Raw genomic sequence first — 27,436 nt, 5'->3', positions numbered from 1 at the left:
TAGAGTATATTCATTAGTTTAAGGTACCCACGTCTTCATACACCTCTGGATATGCCAGCGTAAGGGATTTGGGGTGTAAGTTTAGTGGAGTTGTCCAGAGCAAATTTGTCTCACTAGCAGAGATTTATGTAAATTCACAGTTTATAACTGCTACATAAAGCATGTAGTTAAGTGAGGATGGATTTGATACACTTTCTTCTGCAAATGGCCATGAGATTCCCTTCCTCCCCTTCAGTCCTTTGTTCTCACTGAAAATTTAATTTATGCCTGCATATACGTACTTGTACGTGTTCATCCCTTCTGCGTACACACTGCAAAGTACACACAGTGTACCCGTGTAGTAACTACCACACATTATTTAAACTGCTCTGATATGTGATCCAGAAAACATGCATTCAAGTCAGCGAACTACATGTGACATAACTACTTGGTTATGTCACCTTGTATGGTGAAAATTTAAACCAAAGAAGCAAAAAAAAAATGCATTCTCTTGGAAGCGATGCTTCATAGTAACAGAGGGTATTCCACCATTATTTCTGCTCTGTGTTGCCTTTGTTCACTTGGACTTTGCAGCCTGCATATTATTTGGTCGCAGTGGATGTCTTGTTAAAAATTGCTTGAAGAATCAAAAGCCTAGAAGTCAACTTTTTCAACAAACAATGCCCCCAGTAGTTTACTTTTTCGCTTTATTATGTGTTTTGAGTTTGTGGTCTCTTTGAAATGGCCCAAAGGTGTTGTTTGACTTCTCTAGTTTTAATCATTCTCTCTTTCATAGGAGCTGATGCAGCAGAACGATATTGGCTATGTACTAAATGCCAGTAATACCTGTCCAAAGCCCGATTTCATTCCGGAATCCCATTTTCTGAGAGTGCCAGTGAATGACAGCTTCTGTGAGAAGATTTTGCCTTGGTTGGATAAATCAGTTGATTTTATAGGTGAGAAGAAACTTCATACTGGCTCTCTAAAACAGTTGTTGGGTAACTCTGTGTCTGACTCCTATCTTGGCTGGAGGATACCTGAGTGCTTTCTGGGTGGTATGAAAATACCCTAAGGATCTGTGTATATGATCACCATCGCTTTATAAGTACAGAAGCAAAATAATACCAGGAGATTCTGCCTCTGTGTGTTCCAGCACTTACAGGAAAAAAAAAATACTTTTTAAGAGCACAACTCTGCTTTCTGTCATCCTGGTAGACACCTGATACATTCTTGCAGAGAATGAATTATAAAATTAGACATACAGATCCTGTCTTTAGCTTTAAGCAGCGAGCTAACAGATGAACTGGCCAAATTGTTCCATCATGAATACTTGCTTTTTACTTGCATATAAAATTAGAAACAATCACCTTTCCCAGAAACCTAGATAGGGTTACATTAATATAAGTGAAGTATGCTGTAACTGCAGTGTTTTCTGTGTGTAGTCACATGCTTTTTCTAAACCCAGTGCAGTGATGGAGAAAATAAGTGCTTTTTATTTAAAGCTTCCATGAGATCTGTAATTAGCAGCCGATTTGGAAGTTCTGAACAATTTCAAATAGCATTGTTTTCCTTGCAAACTTTTAAGTGTGGTATAATGCTGCTGATTTCTTTGGTATGCAGAAAAAGCAAAAGCATCAAATGGTTGCGTGTTAGTCCACTGTTTAGCTGGAATATCTCGCTCTGCGACAATCGCTATTGCATACATCATGAAGAGAATGGATATGTCCTTAGATGAAGCTTACAGGTAAGGAGAAAATTTCTTTTCATGCTAATTCTTGTGCCTGTCAGCTTGTTTTTAAACTGATAAAAGGTTACATGGCCAAGGTAGAAGCAGACGTTATTTATCCTGTAGTTCATTGGCCTCTGGGCACTCTTGCTTCAAACACAGGTTTCCTCCCTAAAGAAATCAAGGGTTGTGTGCAGGCATTGTGCACCTAATGTTAATTCCCTACCTGCAAAATGCTCATGTTGGTCTTTGCTCTAAATTTAAACTGCTTATTAACTGTGAGTGTGTATACCTGTATGCACACACATCCCACACAACAGCATCTTGTAAAAGAAAGTGAAATGGATAGGGCTAAAGAAATAGAACTGAGGATATTTATCATCCTGCTTGTGGCAAATGCTAGACTGCATCTGTTGACTTCAGTTTGGTAATGCTCTCAAGGAAGTGCCTCCAGGTGAAATGTATAGGAATTAAGAAAATGACTTTGTTGCTAATGAGCTCAAACAAAAACTCTTGGAGAAAGTATTTTGAAGTATCAGCTCTTTGTGGTATTAGAGAATTCTTGTGGGGAATAAATACCCCTACCTTTTTAACCTTTCAAATCACAACGTTGCTGTACTTAGATTGTGAACACTGTATTACATTCCAGGTGACTTCGTTGCCGTTTACCATGACTTCTCTGTTTCATTTGGCAAACTGCTTTTTGTTCCTGTGTTGCACAGAAGACATTGGCTTTCTTCTTGACAGACCTTGTAGGCTAATTGGCAGAGCTGACGCACCTCTATCAGACGTGTCTTGCAGAAGCATTTTGAACACTTGGGCTGGAGCAGGTTGAGAGGAGTACCTGCCAAATCACTACTGTGTTTGCTACGACCATTTCTAAAACTGTGATGACAGAAAGAACAGCTGATATTCTCCTGTGTGGGATGGTTTTCATGGGGCATTTTCTTTAAAGCTAATAAATGCATATAAGTATGTATGAGGTGAAAAAAGTTAATTCAAGATATGCCTGAATGCAGATGTCTTCCATGGCATTCAAGCCTGTAGAAGATTTCTACCAGTGCTTGATTTTGTGCAGTAATTTCCACATGTGTGATGAAATGGGTTTGGTTGGTTAAGAAGCACAGGTGACAACTCACAATTACAGAGGTAGTGATGCTATGGATGAAATGCTGGGTATGGATGGATAGGCTGCAACATCTGAGCTTGGTTTGCCAGACAGTCTAGCTGATCTCAGGCTATAGTGCTCTGGAGGTTAGAGCTGTAGAGTACCAAATACTTCTAAAAGGCACACATGTAAGTGAACCTCTCACTGAGTAAGGAGTGCTTCTTCGCATTTTTCCATGACATCTGTGCATTCAATTCTAATTTGCTTCTTAACCAGAAGTGTGAATTGCGAGAGATGTGCGAGAGATGAATCATCCTTGGCCTTTTTTCTCTTTGTACTGGAGATGCTGAATAACTACTGGAAAATTTGAATTTATTTTACTATGATCTGATTTAGTGAGAACAATCTGCAGCACAGTTCACTTATTGGTTTGGGATCTTTTGCTGGCAAAGCTTAAAAGAAAAATATTTTTTTTTCTGGATAAATGAAAGACATTAGATAAAATGTTTGTCTGACACTTAACATTTAATGTCACCATTTTATTTTTTACTTGAAGTGAAAGATCTGAGGAAATATGCCTTTTAAATCTGTTTTATTTGTACAGTGGGCTATACAAGGGAAACAAGTATCAAAATCAAATGTTATGCACGTTTTTCAATTTGAAAGATAGTGCATTTTGAAATGAAAAAGTTTGCAAAGCCTTACAACTTTGCAGGGGTCTAGGAGACTTTCTGGATCCCTTTTCATAGTTAACCTAGTTTTAAAGTTAAGAGCCTCCCATAGTTTGGGGTGAGAGGAAGAAAAAGCTGAAGGAACACGGTTGCACTTCATAGTGGAAGTTTCCACCATCATTTTGTGCAATCTGATCTTGCAGGTCATAACATCAGCTGTTCAGATAGTTAGCAGAAAAGAATAGTGCCTGCTGTGTTTAAAAAGCTAGGTGTTGTTGAAGTTGTTTGGCAATGTCCAAAAATTCCTTTTCTTTTGTCTGTGCTTGCTTGCATTTATGCTAGTGTATACATATATGCATGAGTACACTTTAGAATTTTTATCATTCCATTTTTAATAACTGCACACTCACCTTTTGTACACATTCCCAGAGAGATTTTCTGCCTTTAATAACATTTAATTTTCTCAGTGATACATTATATGTGTGTTTGTAGTAGGTCTCAGTCATTCATTATTTGTGTGTTTGTACTAGGTTTAGCTCTTCAAGGTCTCTTCCCCTGTTAATTCCCTTGTCATCTGGTACCTTCATAGTTCCAGGAATGGCTGAAAAAAGAAAAAGAAAAACAAACAAACAAACAAACAAAACACAACACAGAGGAGGGGCAGGATTTGGGCAGCTTCTCTTTTACAGATAGAAAGAGATGTACTTTAGCTATATTACAAATCGGACCGGCAAAAAGTCTGCTTCTGTATTTAACTTTGAAGTACATGACATGACTTGTAACATTAAAATGTTTCTTTCATTTGAAGTCCTGATTCAGGGAAACATTTTTAAGTATGTATTGTGTCTTGTCTGTATGCAGCTGAAAAGTAAGTTCGTGACTGGCCCATGTATGAGCATCAGGCTGCTTCCTACAGGGCTGGAGAGTACATTACCTTCTGTACTGATTTGGTTATACTGGTGCCTTTTTACTGTTGGACACATGCAGAGTTGTAAAGATGTTTTTGTTTTAATGCTGCGTTTGCTCCTTTTTATGTTTCTTTTTGATGCTCATATCAGCGGTCAATAGCAGTACAGGGTAGAAATGACTGGCATTTGCTGTGCAAGGTCAGCATATATCAGAGCAATCTACCTGACAAAGGTAAAACAGGATAGGAAGCACTGACTGTAGCAACAGCATGAAAGAATGGTGAAAAGAATATGGGATTTTTGCCCTTGAAGAGTGGGAAAGGTGGTCTACTTTCTGCTTTGACGCTATTCAGAAAACTTGAGGAGCTCTTCAATTCAGTCACACCAGGGTAGCCACGGCAATGTGGAAAAAAAAAATCCTCAAACCTTGCTGTAGCCATCACAAAGAAGTAAAAAAGAATGCTTTCTTTTTTCCCGTTCTTAGCTGCCTTTAAGTAAACTATGCAAGAATCCAGCATTATCTTGCTTAAAAGCTGCCCTTTCTTCCTTCCATATTACCTGTGCTTGCCAGAACCTCTATCCAAGCATCCTGACTAATTAAGATTAGGCTGTTAACCCTAGAATGATGTGAATGTTATTTCAGGTCTGAGCAGCAAGTTCTTAAAATAATTCTTTTCTTTTCCCCCTCTCTGCAGATTTGTGAAAGAAAAGAGGCCAACCATTTCTCCCAACTTCAACTTCCTGGGCCAACTTTTGGACTTCGAGAAAAAGATCAAGAACCAGAGTGGTCAGCCTGGACATATCAGTAAGCTGACACTTCTACATCTGGAGAAGAGCAGCGAGCATGTACTGGTCCCGGAAGGAGGGCACAGCAACCTCTCCACTAATCAGCTCTGCATTACCACTACCTCCGAGATTGTGGAACAGAAGCCCATGGACTCCGGGAGCACGTCATGTGCACACTTGCCTTCCCTGGAAGATGGCCCGCTGGTACAGGGCATAAATGGACTGCACGTCTCCCTAGATAAGGTGGAAGACAGTAACCGGCTGAAGCGGTCCTTTTCTTTGGACATCAAATCTGTGTCCTACTCAGCCAGCAGCAGCTGTGTGGCTGCATCTGTTCAGGGCTTTGCCTCTTCCGAAGACACCCTGGACTATTACAAACATGCGACTGCGTTAGAGGGCAGCAGCAAGCTGTGTCAGTTCTCCCCGGTACAGGAGGTCTCAGAGCAGACCCCCGAAGCCAGCCCCGATAAAGAGGAAGCAGACCCTCCCAAGAAACCCCAGAACACTTGGCAGCTGGACAGCCAGAGCAAACGGCAGCATGTGGGGAGAGCTGGCAGCAGTGCCGCCACGCAGCGGTCACTCCTGTACCCCCTCCACCGGAGCGGGAGCGTGGAAGACAACTACCGAACGAACTTCGTCTTTGGCCTTTCCACCAGCCAGCAGCATTTGGCGAAGTCTGCTGCGGGGATGGGCCTCAAAGGCTGGCACTCGGACATCTTGGCTCCTCAGACGTCAGCTCCATCCCTCACCAACAGCTGGTATTTTGCAGCTGAGTCCTCACATTTCTACTCGGCCTCTGCCATCTATGGGAACAGCGCTGCGTACTCTGCCTACAGCTGTAGTCAGCTGCCCACAGGCTGCGACCAAGCCTGTGCTGTGCGCAGGAGGCCAAAGCAGGGTGACCGAGGTGACTCCAGGCGTAGCTGGCATGAGGAAAGCTCTTTTGAGAAGCAGTTTAAGCGCAGGAGCTGCCAGATGGAGTTTGGGGAAAGCATCATGTCAGACAACAGATCCAGAGAAGAACTGGGGAAAGTGGGCAGTCAGTCGAGTTTTTCAGGCAGCATGGAAATCATCGAAGTGTCTTGAGGAGCAGCATACTGGCGTGACTGTATCGGATTTGCTTCCCCCTCCAGGCTGCTCCCCCAGCATTTAAGAGGTCCCTACAAATCTGAAAAGAACAAACATCACACAGAAGGTGGGGAGGGAGGAAATGCGGGGCTTCACTGTGAATGCAGTGACTAGATTAATACAGCAAGGAAATGACAAATGAGCGTCTGCATGAGGAGACCAAGTGCACTGTTGGGTTTTTCTTCTCCCCTTTCCTGGAGAAGGGCAGAACATTTCAAAGATTTTTTCCCTGACAGAGGAAGCAATTACATGCAATGGGTTGCACATCCTTTCAGTGTTTTCAAAAGGAAACTCTCATGGTATCGAACCATATCTCTGGTTCCACTGAAACATGCTTCTACCCATCAAAGCTAGTTTTATCCTCCCTTCCTCATGCCCCAAGTCTTCACCAGTGCACCTTAGCCCTGACACTGAGCCAACCTCTGGAGGGAGACGTTTTTTCTGTAAGAAAGGAGACTGGGAGTGATTCCAAAGGAAGTAGGGACTGGTTACAGCAAGGCTGGTCTGAAAATACAGTTCAGGCAAATGTAAATAGTGGTGTAACTATTGTTCTAATGGATAGGCTTTAGGTGATTTGTTAGAGAGCTGCTTCAGAGAAAAAAACAGTACCTCAAAAATATAAAAAATAAACTAGGGCTTTATGGCTGCCGGATGCAGGTAGTCAGTTCATAAGCAATGTGAACAAGCGATGACTAGCCACATTAGATTTTTTTTTAAAGCTGTCTACGCACAAGTGTTTCAGATGGCTTACTAGTGATTCTTCAGAAAGACAAATGAACCATACTTATGACCATTACCCCCAGTCTTTTGAAATATAAAATAAGCAGTATTTTTTTTTCTGATATTTAACTGGCTTCTGGGAGAGGGATGTTTTTGCTTCCAAGCTATAGTGGAGTGGTTAATCTTTAGGGCTACGTGCAAGAGAAGCAGCTGGTACAAATTCCTCTTGCCAATTGCCAATTCAATAGATGGCTCTTGAAATTTTTTGTTTTGTTTTGATTTTAAAGCAAAAATTAGTTGTAAGCCTTGGTGGGATGGGCTTTTGTTCAAAACTGAGCAGTAGTGCTAAGGAACTGCTCCTCATACACAGCTCCAATCACTTGTGCAGTGAGGGCAATTCAAGTTTGTTGTTTTTTTTTCTACCCCTCCACACTCCACACCCTCACAAACGTCCTCACCCAAACCATGAGGCTCAAGGTTTGCTGACCTCATCCAAGAAGGAGAGGTCTGTTCAGCTGTCCAGGGAAAACAGCAAGGGAACTCCAGAGTCTCATCTCATAATGTGGTGTGAAAGAAAGAGGGGTTGAGAAGAGACAGCTTTAACGGAAAGCCTGCTCACCTTCTGCGCTTGCAGATCCAAAAGAACTTTAATTTTGCCTCTTGTCCTCCGTCCCAGTTTAGGGCCTCGGTTTCCCAGTGTGCTGATGCATGATTTGGCTGCAGATGCCCCTAGCTGTGCTGCGGCTGGCCAGTGCTCTGATCTCTGATCCCCACCAGCCTGGAGGCTGTGCCAGCACGAGGAGGTGCCTGCCCTGCTGCCAGCAGGAGTGTTCCATGGGCGATTAGGCACAGCGCTCCTTGTGCTGTTTTTGACAGTGAACCAGCTGCTTCCCTTCCAGCTTGCGAGTCTTATGGTATGTTGGCTGCCATTTCGCCAACTGCTACGTGCGCGTGCTTTGCTGTAAGAGGCTTACGGTAGGCAAGGAGTGGTACCAGAGGCACAACGCAGAGCTTCAGCCATCATTCTTGTACATGGATGGAAGCTGCACACATTATTTAAGTCCTCCCCAGGGCTCCTCAGCACATGCATATGTTTGCGGGGGGGGGGAGGGAGAGTGGGCAATTATATTGTTTTGTCCAGTGTAGGCAGCTGAAAATTATAAATCAAATGAAACAAATACTTACACCTGGCCAACAGCTTTTAAAAAAAATCGTCAGCGGCAAACTGAAGCCCTAATTCAAGTCAGCAGCTTGGGTTATGTGTTTTTTGTTTTTTACTATAAGTGTAGCTAGTTTATGACTCAAATCTCAGGTTTTACTGTATTGAAAAGTGGAGAAGATTTTGTCATTGTTTTGTCTTGTGGCTAGGATGTGACTTAATTTCCTACAGTGGACTGTTTAAAATAGCACTACAGCATTGATTAACTTGATCCTAAAAAGTGCAAACGACACACAGAGAGGCAGCAGCAGGAGTAGCTGAACCCAGAGGCTGTGTTCGTGACGTGTGTGTGAAATGCTGGGTAAATGCTTGTGAAAAAGGGGTAGCCTGGGCAAGGGACAGGTTGACACCACGCTGTAAAGCATGTCAGGTCTTCGCTTCTCATTAAATGTACTGCCACTTGTCTCTGCTTACATACCAAGTGAAAGTGATTACATTGCAACTATGCGTGTGTATACACACATGGAAACCATTTAGCAGTGCTCCTCTCAGCCAGACTTCAGTAAGGGCCCGTGTCTTATTTGATTTAAACCAGTTAACAGGGGTAAACACAAATCAATCCCCACAGGCAGAAAGATAGTTTTCCTAGGTCTTGTGCTCACTCACAAGTGTGTTCTCCCCTGTCTCTCTATACACACAAGTAGGTATGGTTGGGGTTTAATTTGGTTAATCTCCTTCTGAGGAACTGAAATTTGGTCATCTGGCTCCTCGTGATTTCCAATAAGCTATAGTCACCAACTGAATCAAAGCTGTAGGCTTACGTTAGGGGACAGCTTCCTGTAGGAGGAAGCCTTAAATTCAGATGCTGTGCAGGGTGGTGCCCTGTCTCATTTCTGAAATGGTGTCCTATACCTGAACAATGCTGGAAATGGTTTCTAGAGGTTTGGAGAGCAAAGTGGAGGATGTGAGGGGGGTGGGGGTGGGGGAACGTGTACATGTTCAATATGAATATAACGTTTTTTGGTGTATGGAAGCTGTTTAAATGGTTCAGAGAGATGTGAGTTTCTCATCTTGTTGTGTCATGAGCATTACCTGTATGTTATGATGAAATAAAATCAGAAATGGTACCTGTTTATATAGAACGGGTGAGGAAGGAGCCTCTGTGCCTCTGGGTGCGTCTGGCTATGGTGTGTGCATTACCTGGCTGCAGGAGGACCGGCTTCCCTGTAGGCAGGGCTAGCAGGAGTCTCGTCCTTACAGTACGTATCCTTCTCTGCGGATGCATGCCTGTCCATGGATGACACAGAACCAGTGGCTTTGGACTGCTACTCATATGCAGTGCTGACTTCACAACCACGGTACAGTTGTGAAATCTCTTACCTGCTCCTGTTCACTATACTTCTTCTGTTCTGCTCCCTCAAAGCGAAGCAATGGCTTTTTCTGTGCTGCTTCTGCGCTGATACCTTGCAACAGCTAACGCTGGAGAACTCAGTTACACCATCTCACAGAATAGCAGGCCAGTTCTCCTGTGGTTAAACTGATTGTTCGCAAGACAGCTGTGCTAGCCTTTCTGAAGCAAGTGTTTCAGTGTGTTTAAATTACCTAGGATGAACTGTGTATTTTTATTTTTGCCTCCCATACTTCTTATTTGATGAAGAATATAATCACATTAATACTTCTTTTGCTGGATTCTGCCAGTCATGAAGCACTGGGAACAACTTCTGAATGCTGAGGGAGAGGTATGCCCCTTGTTGCCCATTTAGAGAATAGCTTATACAAATGTAGTTATGTACTAAATTTAAGTCCTGCACTAGGGCATGGATGCCAAGGCTACGTCCTTAGATGGCAAAGCTCAAGCCTCCAAGTTTGTGTAGCAGCATCTTCAATCTCAGGTGAAGTAATAGAAACCTTTTTAAAGAGAATTTAAAAGCATTATCCCAGGAAGGGAAGTGCAGAAAGTTTGGCCTCTAGAATAGACTGTACTATCAGCCACAGCACAGTTAACAACCTGTGTGGCTTTTTATGCTTGCTTTCCACAACTACGAAGTACCTTCCGGCTGTTACACAAAAAGCTTGCATCCACTGCACAGTAAAACATAAACCATGCACAATAACAGTCCTAAATGGCATTAGCTGTTATCCTACAAAATAGGTTCACTTAAACACTTACCTGCTCTGGCTTCTTTCACTCTTCTTCAAGGTCTAGTTCTGACCTCAATAACTACCTTTACAGGATGCTTTCTGAAGCGTGTACTTCACCTTTTGCCACTCTTCCCCTTGCCTGCTTTGCAGGACTCGCTCCGTTCTCCGTCCTATACCATCCTCTCCATCCACTCTTGCCCATGCTGGTAGACAGCCCTTTACAGAGACAGTCTAAGCCCATTTCCAGTCAAAACTCAAGAGGCAACTGGAACCTGTCACATACTGTTCAACAAGACTTAATTTTCAATTCATTGATTGGTGTTACTGGGAAGGGGTCCTGGGGTCACTGTGTTCCTAACCATCACAGTTGAATTCCTAGTGAAGGGGGCTGAAAACAGCAAAAACCTCCCCTCAGTATGGATCAGGTAGCCTTGTTTTTGAGGGGGGCTGGGGAGGAGAAAAAAAAAGAGTGGAAACATTATAATGCTGTGAGCTGCTGTTTTTACTAACTACATGCTCATCTGCTAGCTGCTCCTTATGCTTGGACTCACAGCACAAGCCTTAAATAGCTTCGTGCCCGAAAGTGCTGGTATCAAAAACCCAGAGCAGGGGCCTGGCAGTCCTCCTGAGGACAACAGCAGAGTCCTAACAGGGCTGCTACTGCCCCTTAAATTTGAAATTACCGAGATTCAGTAAATCTCCCTTATGTATACATCTTAATAAGACAGCCATATCCTGAGTAAACAGACCTACCTAGCTAGCCTGTATTTGTTCTTCAAGTTCCTGAGGTAAAAGTAAAGTTATTCTACAACTTGTAGATATTTCAGTATTACAATATGCCACTACTATTATACACACAAGAACACAGCAGTGAACACAGTCCGTAGTGTAGCAGCTCAGACAGGTAGGTGAATGTTCCCTTTGAACCATGCCTAGCAGGAGCTGCTGGGCCCTCAGGCAGCAGGTGTTGCTCTAAGGCAAACCGAAGTGTTTCTGCGGCTCAGCCCAGGGCTGTTCTGCACTTGGAGAATATCGATATGAGTCACAATAAACAGAAAAGTGAGGGGAGCATCTTTTACCGAGCACCCCAGGTGCAGGAGGGAAGAGGCTGTCAGCTCAGCGCTTTCTCAGTGCCAGGAGAAGTGCAGTCTGCTGCAGGTACTAATTCCTAACTCACTAATTCCCCTCTAAACAACTGATTTTAAGTTTATTGGAGTAACCTGTTCCCTGCAGGAAGTGACGTTCTCAAAGCCAGGCTTCTGTGCCCCAGCAGCAGTCAGCTCATCCCATCCCATCCCATCCCTTGCTTGTAGCGGGGCAGGGAAGCCCCTTGGCTAGGCAGCAGTTGCAAGCCCCAGGACGGTTTCTCTCAGGCCCGTGTCTGTGTGAGCAGCCACTTGCGTGCCTGACCAGGAGTCAGGTTCTGACAAAAGCTATCGTGATCCTCACTTCCCAAGGCCGCGGTGCTGCCCTACAGCAGGACAGAGACTCGCCTGGTTTGCCAGCCCTTCAGCTGCCACAGCAAGGAGCTCAGCCTGACCCCCCAGGCGCCACAGGCGCGTTCAGCAGGGAAGCTGCAGCCTCGCCCAAGTGCCAGGGCCAGTGGGTCACCCACCTCGTCCCCACCGTGAGGCTGCACACACACAAGCAGCAGCAGCCAGTGCAGTCCCAGTCCCACCCCACTGCTGACAAGTCACAGGCACCACTGCACACATTGTTTATGTCAGCTGGACATCAGTACCAACCCAGATCGGGACAGTGTCCAAAAAAAAAACAATCATTTTTTCATTGCAGGACACACGTTTTCTTACGGTCACAAAGGTGGCTGCCCCAGCACAGCTGAAGCAGGCCATCTCCAGGGCACCAAGGGGGCTTCAATGCAACCACGTATGAAGCATTAAAACCGGTATATAACCTCACACACAGAAGTGTCTGCAGCCATCACAGCAAGAAGTGGTGTAAATGAAGAATAAGCAAGGCGTCCAGAGAAACAACACTCTGGGAAAAGAGCAATACCAAACATTTTAATGATGGAGCTGTGGAACATACAGCACACACACAGCTGGAAGTAGAGCAAGTCTGCAAACAGGATAATAACCCATAAACCGAGGAGCACTCACCACAAGGCTTGTAATCAAAATACACTGGCAGCTTGGGAATTGGAGAGAAGTTACAACAGTACCTCATGGAAACTGCTGGAATGCAGTCTGATACAGAACCAGGGGCTGGTTCATGCTGTAAGTGGGCCTGTGAAAATGCATTTCTACTCTTTCTATGTAAAAGCTTAGAGGAGGGGAAGTATTTTTTTTTAATATTTAAATATATTTAAATACATTTAATTTAAAATACATATATTTTAAACAAAACAAAACAAAAAAACCTTTTCTGTCCCCTTCAATGGATCTTCACAGAAACTGACCTGCAGATAGGTTGGCACTTTAGCACCCTGTCAATCCATTAAATTACAAAAACAATAAAAATAACAAAGCGAACCTCTTTGGCCAGTGTAGTCCACTGGCCCAGCATGAGGTGTCACAAGCACCAGAGGCAGCAAAGGGGGAGGTGACAACAGCAGAACCAGGGGAAGGACTGGAGCGGCTCCAGCCCCCAGGGAACCAAAGCCCCAGGGTCTCACTTTGTTCTCCAGCTTTTCAGGAGGTTTTGTATCAGGAAGCTTAGTCTGCACCCCACATCACACATCAGCTTCATTTCACATCAAAGACCAGAAATGGGCAGAAGTGGTTCTTTCCCATGGACCATTCCAGATCACTCTCTTCATAGTATTGACAATCTATCCTTCATGGCAAAAGTAATAGGTGGTACATTCATGAGGAAGACCTGAGGCCTTCTCCAACGGTGTTTGGCTTGGAAAAGGGAACTCCTAAATAGAAAGGCAATTCCAATTGCATCTTAAATCTCCAGCTGAACAGTGTGTAAGGAAACAAAGCATCGGTCTCATCTTGAGCATCACCTGCCTTCAAGATGAATCTCAAAGCAGGATGCAGAGGAAAACAAGTGAGGAGCAGACAAGCAACAGAAACAGCAGCTCAAGACCATGCGGCAGGAAATGACTTCTTGGAAAGAGGTCCAAAGACTTACAGTAAACAGAGCTAGTGACAATGTTTTAAATAAAACTATAACCCATCATTTGAGAACAGTTAGAGAGTGTACGGTACTTTACGGTACACATATGAGACTATCACCTGTTGAACGGAAGGAATCGACCTGGGTTCTTTGGAAGAGGTTGGCCTTCACATTTCAGCTCTGACTTCTTTCTGTTTAAGCTATTACATCTTTTGCAACTTACTCTTTCTGCTCAGAAAGCTCTAGCTGGGAGTCCCAGCAGCATATCCAGAAGCTTAAAAGTCAGTATCTCCCATTATCAGCCCAATACCTAGGTGTTTTATAGCAAATAACGAAGAAACTGACCTGCAGCCCATGCTCTCACAGGTTTCAGATAGGTGTACTACTTGCCTGCCCTCATTAGCACTGCAAGGACAATGCTTTGATCTGGTACTTAATAGTGTGAGGACAAATGTCTAGAGCTTTACAGGAGAGAGCATCTACAGTCTAGCCCCTGCTTGGAGATCCAGTATCGGGATCTTCCCACTGGTCTGAGCTTCCAGCACCCCAGGGTGTGGTATACCTATTATTGCATTTGACAGAGACAGGCAGCTGAATGTTGCGCATTCTGAACTTCCAGACAGCGTGATCTGGGAGAGAACAAAAATGCCTGCAGCATCTATTTAAAGTTGCTGAATATTGCAGCGTGTCTGATGGCCGGAGGCAGAGAACTATTTCATGACAGACAGTAAGAATCCTCATGTCATAGTCATGGAAAGCGGGTTTTTGCGGGTTGCTCTGTCTCATGTATGCATCAAAACTTTTTACAAACCAAGTATAAAAAATACCGCAAGAGGCATGAGCATGGGTGGGAGTCTTATGTGCACAATGTTATATCCTGTGCAAGAGCACACACCTACACGTACACACGAATGAACCAGATCTGGGGTGTAAGAGGTAATGAAGTAGGCTCACTCTGCTGCCTTTCCTAGAAAATGTCCTGCTCTGTTCTTTGCCATGTCTGAAGTAGTCAATTGCTCTTCCCAGGGTACCATTCCAGAGGGCTTCCTTGCTACAGGACTCTGTTCTCAGACAATGCTCACTGGCCTTAGAACCCTGTCACTGCTACCTTTCAAACACAGATCCAAGCTGGCTGCAGTATGCATTACACAGATTCACTCCATGGCCTTTGGTTATGCAACGAAAAATAACAGCTTGTTGCTTCCTTCTACCAGGCAGCCATTAATACTGTATTAAAAAAAAAAAAAAAAAAAAAAAGAAAAGAAAAAGAAAAAGAAAAGATGCTCTTATGATGCTCTTATTCCCAAATGCTTAGAGACAATCTCTTGCTAATTAAGTACTCTCAAATACTAAGAGGTATTCTAGCAAGCTGGCTTTGGCAAGTCACCTAGCCTCCTGCTGCTGAACTGGCAGGTGGGTTGTCAGATAGCTGTCCTCACCACAGGGAGTGTGCTCCTGAAGTACAACCACCACTCGGGTTCACAGGTATGCTCCAGCCTCCTCGCCAGCATCAGCGTTCTGGGATGTACGTAACAAACACGAACCTAGCCCTGACCCAGCAAGCCCAGGGATCATCGCTTTTGGTTTCATGCTCTTTCTGCTGGGACGAGAGCTGCCACGCAACAGCAACACGGGCTGTTCAAACACCATGTCTGGATCTGTAAGTATTTCATGGCAGTGTGTAAAACATCCCCCTTTTATACAGAGAGAAACCGAAGCTCAGAGTGGTGCCTGCAGCCAGCCAGCAGTCCGGTGGCAGACCTGGCAACCAAGCAGCCTCCTAAGCCCCAGCCCAGTGCCCGGGCCACGTGAACACGCAGCCTGCCGTCCAGCCGGGCTCTCGGCTTGCAATAACGCAAGAACATCCTGTTGCCTTTGGAGCAGTTTGCGGAGCACAATCCCAAAGGGCTGTGTGGTTTCAGTCATAAAACACTGTGCTCATGCGAGCTCTCAGCATGACAGCAGCTAAGCCAACGCAGAGAGCCCAAAGGACTTTTCAAGTCTTCCATACACTTGAAGATAAAGAAACAACTGCATCCCTTTGATATAAAGAGCACCAAGACATCTGCAATTAAAAAAAAAAAAAAAAAAAAAAAAAAAAAAAAAGATCCCTCATGCCCACCTTTGGGATGCAAAGTGAACAGGTAGGTGCCGGCATCCATCAGAATCACCATGCAAAGTCAGGGACATGAACTGCCACCAGCTAGGGCATGGGGGTTTGCCAGGGCAAGGAGAGAGGAACATTAAGGCTTGTTTAAGAATAACAGACATACATATCTGGAACAGTTATTCCTTTACAGCCTCATAAATTAGCGAGCCCATAAAAACAGGAGCCTCAAGGATAGACATGCCAAAACCCTGCCATGCAAACCATGTTAATTATGATAATAGGCAGATTTTAATAAACCAGTTCCTGGCTCCCACACTTTCATCTATAAAACATATATATTTCCAAGGCCAGGGGATCTCAGAAATACCTGCCAGCCATCTAATTGTCTAAACCCCAGTGGCACAGAAAGCGTGTTAGAGGGTTTGTCACACCCCATATCCCTTTGAATTTTGGAAGTAAAAAGAACAGATGAAAGAACTCCTCTTCTGTAAACCCAAATCTAGTTACAGCAACGAAACAAATGTCTCAGCACGGGTGGTAGTAGGGGTGCAGGAGAGAGCAGGGCAAGACGAGGGAGATGAAAGAACGGTTATTTTTCTTCTCCAAACGAGACCAGGGAGCTCCTAGATTCCTGGCTGCACAGTTCCAGCAGCTGACGCTGCTCTTCCTCCAATGCCCTGGCAGAAAGTCAGGCAGCACGGCCGTCTGCTTCAAAAACCTGCCAGGCTGGTGTGTTGGAAGCATGTCTGCGCTGATCGCTCGAGTGTGGAAGGTGAGGAGGGGAAGCCTGCAGCATCAGCTACGACTTCAGCTCCCGGTCAGGTTTCATGCTGAAGGGCTCCAGCCTCTCGCTCTCCGGCAGCATGCTGTTCAGCCTCTCCATCAGTGGAATTGTCTGGTCGATGCCCATCTGTATACGGCGGAGGATGGCAGACATCTCGTTGACCTTCTGGATCTGCTCTGCATATTTGGCATACTTCTTCTGGCGCTCCTGCATGAAGCTATAAAGAGTTTCCACAGAGAGGTCCATCTGTTTAAAAACAACAAGCAGAGAGAGAAGCATTAAGCCAAGTGTTACCACAGGCCTTTCAGCATGCTGTCTTTCCTAAAAGCATCCACGAAGCATGTTAGATGCCTCGCTGGAGCTACCAGCCAGGTACGAAAGATCTCCTCTGTTGGTGCACAGCCCGTTTGTCATGAAATGGGATAAATCATAGCTGTATACCATGGAGGAGGACATATGACCACCTATACACTGAGCATTTGATCCAAAAGTTCTTTATTTACAGGGTTGAAAGCCAACGGGTACTGCCAAGGATTTCCCCATAAACCATAGCACATCATGCAAGTTATCCAAAATGAGGGAAAATGTGGCCTCTGCCTACACCCGCATGTTTTCAGTAGAGACTGTTAATTTTCAAGCATTCAGCTCTCCATTACTTGCCAGTGCTAATTTCATTGGCTTAGCCAGGTTACTCTGCGACCGAGCCACTGCTGTTATTGCCATCATCATCTGGAAAACTCCTGCCTTGAGAAAGAACCACAATGGATTACTAGTGTCCCTAATTTCCCCGAATCCTAAAAATAAAAGTGTTATGAATGACCCCAGGAGAGACATTAGGTAAATCAGTCATGCAATTAAACACGGTAAGTACCAAAACACAGCTAGAGTGTTATTACAATTACAGGAACTGCACTGCTATTCCTGCCATTGAGTTACGAAGGTAGCTTCTGTGATTCACAGCCTCACTTTCCCTTCAGCCTTAAATCCTTCTCAGCTACGAGGAGGATCCAGTTGCTAGAACCACACGCACACAACTCAGATTGTTTAAGCTGTTGTACTCTTTGTGAGATATGCCACATAAAAACCTCTCATACGAAGAGGTAAACAACAGATCTATTCCAAACCCTCAAAAAACACACCTACAACTCGGTTGCTTAAGCTTGCTGTAGCTGCGCTCGACAAATCCACTCACCATGCTGCCTCCTCCAGCCAGCACTGCCGAGTTGTGGGCACTCAGCTGGGAGCCACAACATTTCCCCTCACTCAGGACTCGGTACACACCCATGGTGGCTGCCCAGCAAAGAGGAAGGGCGCGCACATGCTGACTAGCGCTAGCCCTCTGCCTCCTGTCACCACCAGCTTTCCAGACTCTTCTGTTACCCCCAAGAAACAAAGTCGCTGCTCATGGTGGAATTGGTGCGGAGGACTCCGTGGCTGCCAGGAAGCACAGTTTCAACCAAGACCACATCTGACCTGAGGAACAGAGTCAGCCCATGCTCTCACCACAGGCACAAATGCACCCGTGCAGCACTAAAAACCAAACCGCTGCTGATCAGATCTGACTTATGCAGCATTTAACCAGCGAGTGTAATCCTCATCTAGTGTGCAGTGATTTGGGGACGCAGGGGAGAGTCTGCAATGAGGGAAGGATTTGGGGGAGGTGGTGCAAACCTGGAGGGGGAACTCCCAGGGTGGAGGGGAGCCCTGGGGATGAGCACTGCTGTCTGGAGGGAGCTGTGTTTGCTGACAAACATCCCTGTCAAGCCCTGGGGAAGGGGCTAAGACAAAAATAGTGAGGCAAGAAAATGCTGCATTGAGAAACCTAAGTTACAAACAGCATTAAAAACACACAGCTTTCCGCTAAACTGTCAAGGGGATTAGGAAGCTTTTTTTTTCTATCACCTCCATCAGAGCTGGATATAGTACCGATTAGCCTTTTATTTCTTCTGTACTTTCTCATGTTCACAGGCTGAATTCTTCCCTTGCCTCTGTGCCTTCCTGTGAGTTCCTCCCTCCACACTTTCACGTATGGGACAAAATAAAAGCCAGCAGAGAAGGAAACTCCAAATAGAGTGGAAACAATTTAAGTCTACATAGGGGTTTCAATTAAAACCCAAGCTTAATAATTTAGTAGCTTGGCGCTAGCTCTGTAAATTGGAGTGTGTAAAAGCAGACCACCACCAGGTCTGCACGGGACGGAAGTGAATTCAATCCAGTGCCTAAAAACGTCCCACCTAATGAGAGACAGTGGTGTGGAGGGGCAGCCAGCTGGCACCCTGTCAGAAGTCAGCACACCTCATTAAATGGAGCAGCACGGGAACGGGGGCAGAAACCTCCTTCGTTTTCAAGGTTTTCCTCCGCAGGCAGGTTCTTCGCTGAGCCTCACAGGTCTGGGCAAGAGGCAAAGCCTGCACCTAGCAAGCTCTGGAACAACAAAGTCCCCCTTTCTCTCAATTCCAGCAATTTTCATCTGTTGACTTTTAGGCTCCTCGTGTAAACACCAGCAATGTCCAGCTACAGAGGAAAACGGGGAAGGTGACCAGCAAAAGGAAGAAGAAACGTGGAGCGGCCTTCCAGGCTCTTTGCTACTTTTGGACATGTTCACAATGGCTATAAAAAAGCTGCCTCACAAAAAAGAGAAAGGGTGGAAGTGAGCATTTCCTATGGCTTCCCTATGCCTAGCATTAAAGTTTGTCTGCTGTGGGAGGCCGTGGCAACTGCACAGCCAGCGACACTACACGAGGGACTGAAGTTGAGTAATTGTGAGGAAAGGCCAATTTTTACTTGGGCTGAACTTGGTCTTTTTAAATAGGAAAAAGAAAAAAAAAAGTTGTTTTAACTCCTGCACATAAATGCCAATGCCTCTTTGCAGCTTTCCTTGTGGCAGGCCTAAATACACACTTACATCCTTCCTGCCTCCTCCCCCCTTGAAGCGAGCTCCCAGCAGTGCCAAACCTTGTGCTTTTACCTCTCCTGGCACGCAGTCCTGCTTCTCTGAGGCTCAGCCTGGGCCGGGAGCTGCAGTGCTTGGAGCGCCAACCATATTTACCCACCACAGAGACTAAAAACTGGCCTTTGGGAATCTGCAATGAACAGTGAATGCACATAAGAATCTGCTTGGTTCTCACCTATGTAATTCCATACAGTAGCAATAAAGAGTATCTGAAGAAAGGGAGCTGAGGCAGGAGTCTGTTGCCGAGGCAGTCCATGTTTTTAAGATGTCCCCAAGGGCAAGACGAACTACGTGTCCTTTTCCAAGCAGATCCCACCAACTCCTGCTGCCCACACATGAGGCCCTGCCGCAGTTCCTCCAGGTAAACACTCAGATCCCAGTTTGTTGCCCATCCTAGGCCCAGCAAGATGCTTCTCCAGGAAGCCCAGCAAGATGCTTCAGAGCCAGCAGCTTTTCTACTGCCCTAGAGCCACCTGCAAGTGTTCACCTGAGCCACTGCTTCCACTCTGCTTGCTTTCAGCTTCCTGCCACACCAGGGCAACATGGTCACAAAAAAGACTGGACCTGAAGTGTATGAAAATGCAAGGGAACAAACACAGAAGGGCAGAGTTTAGTAGATGAGGTCTCAGTCCTAATCCTCAAAGTGAGAGACTATGCCCAGCCTGGCTACAGGGAAAAAAGCATGTTCTCAGGAGAGGGGTGAGAGCTCCCACTGCACTTTCCACTTCTGTCCAAAAATAATTCCTCCTGTAAAGCAGCAAACCTTGGACTTGTCAACCCCAGAATAGAAGACAAGTTTTTTTTTCCCCCTCCAACACTGAAAAAGATAGAAGAAGTTTGTCAAATTTTCTGTGAGGAGTACAGCGTCACCAAAAAGGACTAGTTAAAACTCAGCACCTGGCATGATGTACTTTCTTTGTACAGCCAGTGACTCCCTGCACTAGAAGTTACCAGACCCAAATCCTAAGCCCTTGACTCTTCCATGGACCACTAGCAGTGAGGCAGTAATTTATGCCTAAGCCTCACATTTTAAACTTGAAATGACATCTGCTGGGCTCTTTCTTCAAACAAAACCAGATTTATAATTACTTCCAACACCACTGCAGGATGGATATTACCCCATTAAGCGGCCTCCACCGCAGTCGCTCCCACTACGCCATTCACATTCTCAACCAGTGAGGCCTCGGGAGACCGCATTACACAGCCCTGTTTGTAACATACTGATGAAACACAAAAACAATTGAGGGTACTTTCAGACAACTTGCACACCACAAATTCTTGCATTTATTTTAGAATTCTTCTTGGCCCACACTGCTGAGCAGAATAAAGACATTAATTCAGCCCATAAAAGACTGAGGTCAGTACTGGACACTGCCCAACTCTTTTCAAGAGACCATGCTGAAAACAAACCAATGCCCTATGTACACCTAGCATGGTTTTTATTACCTCTGCCATGGACGTGCAAGTATCCTGAGATTTGGGAAACAGTGGCCACCTCTTGTTAGTTCCATAATTTGTTTCAAGAATTTAAAGTTCCAGCTAGACACATTTTCCTCAGGTTCACCAATATAAGTGGTACTTGCAAGCACAAACACAGGTTCCTTGAACTTGGAATTGAGCTTCTAGAGAGGCACTGGCATTGCTGACACCACTGAGAAAAAAACACTGATCATAAGAGGATGCCCTGACATTCCCAGCTTCACCATTCCCTCCTCAAAATGCCTGTAAGGCAAAAAGATGTTTTGCTCTCTCCATCTCCACTCAGTAACAGACTTCAAGAGCTCACCTACACTTCCATTTGTACTGTGTTCCTCTGTCTTAATAATTTGCTGATAGCTCCCATCCCCTATGGCTGCCACTCAAAAAAACACAGCAATTAGGGCGCAATCCTTATTCCAGAAAGTTCATTTGCTAGAACAATGCTCATAACACAAATAGCCTTTCCCCTCACACACTGTCAGGTGCCTGGCTGGGTTTAAACGAACTCCTTCCTGCAGCAACCACATCTGAAAGTGACAGGCAGGAGCATGACTGCATGGAGTATTAGTCATGATGTGCTGGTGTGAAAATACTTCTCAATCTGTGCACTTAAACCTGGAGACAGCTCCTCTTTCTGTACTGGCTGAAAACAAATGGGCTCAATGAATGGCTTCCCCTCACCCCACCCCACCTTTCTCTTTGATAATGTCACGCAAAGTTAGCACAATAGATTGTGATGACTTCCTGATGACGGGAACATCCTCCGTTTCTCCCACTTATCCCACACACTGGTAAGCAATAAACTTAGTGGGCAGTATCTTTGCCAGGGCAGAAAATAGACACTCCCAGCCAAGGATCCCACAACCTTCCCTTCAGCATCAGTCACAAGTAGTTCTCATGAGTTCCTCTGCTTCACAGCCAGGTAAACAACTATAATTTGTGTTTAACTTTTACTTGCCACATGCAAGGATTACCTAATCCTATACCAAAATGTTCCTTTTGTTTCCTTTGTAATTTGTCACTGCTGTAAACAACTGCTAAGGAGTTACTCAGTGGGAGCACTGCAGGGATCACAGTCAAGTTAGAGGATGAAGAGCAACCATTTTAATTGGTGCTAACACCAAGTTTTGGAAACATTGACAAATACACCAGGACCCAACCAGCACAGCCACAAAAATCCACTTCCTTCAAAAGATCTTCTACAATAAATCCATACGTGGTCCCTTAGAGCTACTGTCGCTACATGTTAGCATCCAGCTGCACCTATGACAGCAAGATCTAACTATTCTGGGAGGCCTTGGGTTGCCTCCAAGAATTGAAAAGAATTCAGAATTCAAAAGAATCAGAAGGTTCATTCTGGAAATTAGCTTTTCCACCTTTATTATGTAGGCCTTTTCCTGCATATTGCGTTATTGGACAGGATACGTTTGTCACTGCCCCGCGTCACTGCCCCTGCAGAGGTCAGCCCGCAGCTCCCTGGCAGCTTCAACTCAAGCTGCCTCTGCTTTAGAGCGACCAGCATCCCCCTGCCAACTGGCAGGCCCCCAAACTGAAGTTATGACTGCTATCACTAACCGTTGCTAAAAAAAAGTCCTAAAGCTACGACCAAAACAATACCTACCTCTCGCCCAGCAGTAATGAGCAAGGAAGCTTCCAAGCACATTAGAAAAGCAGGGCCCATTCACAGAGGGAGCAGACAGCAAACGACACCCGGCAGCCATCTGGGTGCTGCAGATGCTATACCCAACTCCCCAGCTTGGATACGTCTCATATCACAGTCCCCTTCTGCGGGACTCATCCCCTCAACACCTTATAACTTATGATCCTTCTCTCTCAAAAGAGCTAAACAAAAACATAAGCAAGTTAAACTCCGGGCACAATTTCTCATTAAACAAAATCCAGCACAGCCTCAGGCTGCAAAGCACCAGTCCCACCCCCTCCTTCACAGGAGCTGTATCACCATTAATGAGGCCCAGTTCTGCAAGTAAGCCTGAAGGGAGAAGGGGGAAAACAGGAGAAGTTTGATCATTCCGGGCTCTCTTTTCTCCAGTGGTTTGGTTTTGTGTCAAATCAACTTGCTGAACCGACTCTTCAGTCTCACGAGCAGAGTCATCAGCTCTTCCATGTCTTCAGACAGGCACCCTTCCAGTAGAGCTGAGGAGAGGAGGGGGTTTTACTTATCTCTCTCTGTGGCTATTCTCCACCACTGCTATATGCCCGTGGTGTTCCTTCTCACACTGGTGGCTAAGCATGTCACTGCCAGCTGAAAACAATGCAGATGCCAAGTATCATCTCAATACCCTTTTATTTACTCTTCTTGAGTAACAGCTTGGTCTGTGATGAGGGAAACTCTAACCTAATGGAAGAAACAGACTCATGAAGACAAAATAGTCCATAAAAATGAAGGAAATATATTTCAGTGATAGTCCTCTAAATTCAGATGTGACTGGAGATGCAAGAAGAGTAGGCTGCTGGTAGCACAATACAGGTTCTGTCACCAGCACCTCCCTGACATTTACAGCCCTTTTGCACTCTTCATGGTGGTGGGAAGACCTAGCAGAGAGGGATTCCAGAGCGACTGATGCTTTTAAATACATAATTCTTGTGGGGGAAAAAAAAACAAAAACAAAACATGTTGATTTCATCAATATGTTTTCTGAAAGGTTATGGTAATTTTTAACTTGTAGACTTTAACAAGTAAGAACGCTTTTTCTTTTTTCTTTTTTTTAAGAGATTTCGATTGCTGCTTTCACAGAATAATCTACGTTCATCTAAAATATCATCTCTGAAAAATAAGTCATACACAAAGATGCATCACTTCCTGGCAGTGCTACCTTAAACCTACATAAGGTTGCTCATTAAAAGGACACGCAAAAACACAGTTCTGAGGAATTCAGGATCTGCACTACTGCTCATTTATTCCTACGTGGAAATTAAAGGGGGGTGGTTCTGATCTTAAAGAGAAAAAAAAAAGTTTTGATGAAATTGGAACTCCCTAAGCTAGAATTTTATCAAGACTGAAATGGTATGTTCAATAATGTTAGAAATGATCCCATACCTCTCCTAAATGGCAAAGAAAAAAACAAACAAAAAACCCACCCAGACAATATATAAGATAAAAGAACTTCTGTGTTCGATGTCCTCACAAAACCTGTTTTGTGGAGCACAACTCCACAGAAAGGAATTGGAACATTGTAGCCTGTCTTTAATTAGCTGTTCCTGCAGGAAGAAAAATATATGTTACAGACTGATTTGTTGCTTAAATGATAATTTGCAAAACTCTTATTTCAGGCAGCTTAATAATTCTGCTACAAAACATGGCCTTCAGTTCCCTCATTTACTCATGTTATACTGCTGCCATATTACTCACCCAAGAGATTGCCAGAGCTTGAATATTATAAGGACAATAGTGCTTGCAAATGTTATTTACCCTTATGGTTTTATTTTATTATAAATCTCAGTTCTGTATTTTCAACATGTCAGAATGATTAGTTTTAAGCAAGTTCTTTTTCCTATCAAGAATAAGCTTTGATTTGAAAGAACGCCAGTATCATTAATTAGATGTTTCTCCAAAAACACAACTGTTGTCATTGTAGAGTAAAAAAGTGCCATCTGAAGTACAGTTGACATTATTAAATTTGTAAGCCATCTGACCTAATGGTATTATTCACAGCTTCGCACTTGGGACCCGATAGCTGTAGCTCTTCTTCTTCTGTATGTACTTAGAAGGTCTTTACAAATTTTCCAAAAGGTGGTGCTAGCCTTTGCTAGCACCTCACTTTGCTTTAGTCAGCATTAAATTCCACGCTAGCAGACAAGTAGTGTCCTCCTCTAGAAAAAGATAAGAAAAAGCTCTCAGTTCTGTTCTCAGAGAATGCACTGGAGCTGAGTTTTAACCATTTTCTGCAGCTTGTGAAGTGGTAAAGAGATTATATAGGCCTCTCTCCTGAAGACAAAGATGGGTTCAAGCACCGTGCTGCACGTGCACAGAAAGGCAACGCATCTGGTAGCATCAGACCTACCTCCCATGTGCTGTGCAGATGGCCTCTATACATGCAAGAAGGGTGAAGCGTGAGATATGCAGGGGCACAAGCCCAGCAGTCAGGTATCAGGGATTTCTGGACATCTGACACTCCAGATGAAGCTTTTGCTCCTCTCCTGAAAGCCACAGCTCTCACATGAAATGTCCAAATCAACTCCTTCTCACTGGGAAAACTCAAACGTCTGTCAGCTTTAACAGCGTTAGGCATTGAGAATCTGAAAGATTTTTGAAAGATGTGTTTGAAGCTCTACATCAGGTCTTTCATGTTCAAACTGAACATAAAATGAGCAAGTACCACCCCAGTGATGCTGAGAAGGGGAATATCTACTCATTCATTCCAAGAAGAGTTACTTTTAAGACTGACTCCATCATATTTCCCCAGTGCTAAAGCACAGGCATCGCAGCACTTTTCTGGAGGTCACAGCATTTGGCAGTAAGTCCTTGGCTTCAGAAAAGCCTCAAGCAACTCTTGAGCACTGTGAGTTATGTCCACAACAAGCTCTGCTGAGGCCATAAACTAGTGTTCAAAACATAATGACTATATACCATCCCAAACGATCAAGGGTTCAGACAAAAGTTCAACAATTGTTCAGTGGTAACTGGAATCCGTTCAGAGTATCCATTTTTATTGTATTAGGCCTCAAGTTTCACGAAAGGCTAAGTATTTCTCCTTGTTCATGTCTACAGATAATCTCTAGAACAAATCAATCAAAAGTGAGAAGGCATTTGAAAATTTACAGGATGGGAGAACTTTTAGTTGAAAAGTTTCATCTCCAGTTCACATGTTGCTTGCCTGAGGCATAATCAAAAATTAAATTCTATGGACTGCATTAAGCGAAAGAAAAGGTTATGACCCAAGAATCCATCCTGACCTTCAAAGCTGTAGAATTCCTTGTCAGGTACTGCTGCTATGCTGATTTGTTGTACAAATACCTGAGCTGAAATTCAACTGAAATTCATCTGATTTGGAATTTTATTTTTTGGGATAATTTGCTAGTAGTGGCAATTGCTCCACAAATAGATCACTTCTTTGGTATACAAACCTCAGTTCTTGTCCACTATGCCAGTTTGGCATAATTCAATACACTTGATTACAGGGTATCCTACTATACTATAATTCAGCATTTCACACAGACTCCCAGAAGTAGATGACACATCCAGTCAAGCACAACACCCATGAGAATTAATTGCTAATAAATGCTGTTCCTTATCTCTAGAGCAGTGTTGAAATAATAGTTAATAGTGTTCTCATACAGAAACATTCATGCCCCAATGGCAAACAAGCACTAAGGAAATCCCACCCTGCATATAAAGCAAGATGGGCAGATTACTTGCACTAAAACTGTGTAATATTTTCAACATGAAGTCATCTCTGCAGATCACATCTGATTGTTATCAGAATGCTAATTATAGAGCTGCTAACACAAGGTCAACCCTGCTCCCCCAGTCTACCACACAGCATCTTTAAGTCATCAGTACAACTCCAAATATTTGCAAATAATACTGGCTAACACATCTCTAAAATGAACGTCAAACTGCTGAACAGCTTTTTAGCTAACATTCAAAACAAAACAAAAACAACAAAAACACCCACAACTCTCACCTAAGGGTAGAATTGACACCCTGAAAATTTCAATTCAACATTCAAACAGGAGGTAATCATTAAAAATGAAAGCCTATAAAGGTACCTTTCCTGTATCCCGCAGCGAGGGAGAAGAGCATCTTCAACCTGTGGTAAATTAATTAGAAAGAGAAGTCATACTACTTCTGGCCTTCACTTCACTAGGCCAACTGAGCAAAGCTTCTACAGTTTCTTCCCAGTGCTTCTCCAGTCCCCAGGCATCTTTATAGCCCTTACGTTGTATTCATGAATTCTCCTTCCTTGAACACAATGACTGCCTTGCACTGTCAGAAGAGATTGTCTCATGGCCTTGTTCAATCCCATCAATACACTCCCTTTTCTCATGGCGATACCTTGTGTGATACACCCCAGGCAGAGATTCGCATTCCTCCTGTCTTAAATCTGTTCCATGCACAAGTTCAGTATCAAATCTGCTAACTCCAGAATGGACTTTAATACTTCTTATTCCTCTTAGAAGCTCTGCGATGTTTTGTTTTGTTTTTCTATCTGGAGAAACAAGGTTAGTATAAGAAACCAAATTTCCTAGTTTAAACAAGCTGTCAGAAGAATCTGAATTCTATTCCTTGAGGTACCTGATAATCCTACACTCCATGCACTAATAATATGAAAGTGTTAATATGAGGCTTGGCATGCTAGACTTCTGATCTTCAGCGCCAATCTCTTAAGCACTGAAGTTCTATAGTAATGCAAACCTTTCTGACTGCAAGATGCTTGATTAAGTTGAATTTTCTACTCTTTCTTGGAAATGAGGTGGTGGAAAGGATTCCTATTCAGATCTTTTCCCAAACAGCCATAAGAAAGCAAAGTACTTGAGAAAGGAACATGATAGAACTGATTTCTCACACACATTCTGGAAATGAGGGACTGGTCTTTTATGTGAAACAAATGAAGCCATGTATGTTAATGCAACAGATTTTAACACCACAAGTGCAAACAATCTTTCTTCCTCCTTATTAACTGCTGGATCACTTCACAGCATTCATGTATAATGCAGCACTGGCCATCTGCCTAGGCC

General features: G+C 44.1%; 2 protein-coding genes across 7 annotated transcripts in view; one reads left to right on the top strand and one right to left on the bottom strand.

The window, feature by feature from the left end:
* Positions 1-9,327, top strand: part of DUSP16 (dual specificity phosphatase 16) — a 73,153-nt gene extending 63,826 nt beyond the window's left edge. For all 4 annotated transcript variants that reach the window (XM_084507009.1, XM_084507008.1, XM_084507007.1 and 1 more), the window contains 3 exons: positions 776-935; positions 1,600-1,723; positions 5,088-9,327. In XM_084507009.1, coding sequence (XP_084363135.1) covers positions 776-935; positions 1,600-1,723; positions 5,088-6,264 — 1,461 coding nt within the window. In that variant the 3' untranslated portion in view covers positions 6,265-9,327. The remainder of the gene's footprint in view (positions 1-775; positions 936-1,599; positions 1,724-5,087) is intronic.
* Positions 9,328-12,329: 3,002 nt separating this feature from the next.
* The window catches only part of BORCS5 (BLOC-1 related complex subunit 5), a 103,058-nt gene continuing 87,951 nt past the window's right edge, over positions 12,330-27,436 (bottom strand). For 2 of the 3 annotated variants that reach the window (XM_084507014.1, XM_084507015.1), the window contains exon 5: positions 12,330-16,551. In XM_084507014.1, the coding sequence (XP_084363140.1) occupies positions 16,321-16,551 (231 nt within the window). In that variant the 3' untranslated portion in view covers positions 12,330-16,320. The remainder of the gene's footprint in view (positions 16,552-27,436) is intronic. The other variant, XM_084507013.1, reaches the window with a different exon arrangement.

The sequence above is a fragment of the Aythya ferina genome, assembly GCF_964211825.1.
Source record: "Aythya ferina genome assembly, chromosome: 1".
Lineage (NCBI taxonomy): Eukaryota > Metazoa > Chordata > Aves > Anseriformes > Anatidae > Aythya > Aythya ferina.
This window is presented reverse-complemented; position numbering and strand designations above follow the sequence as displayed.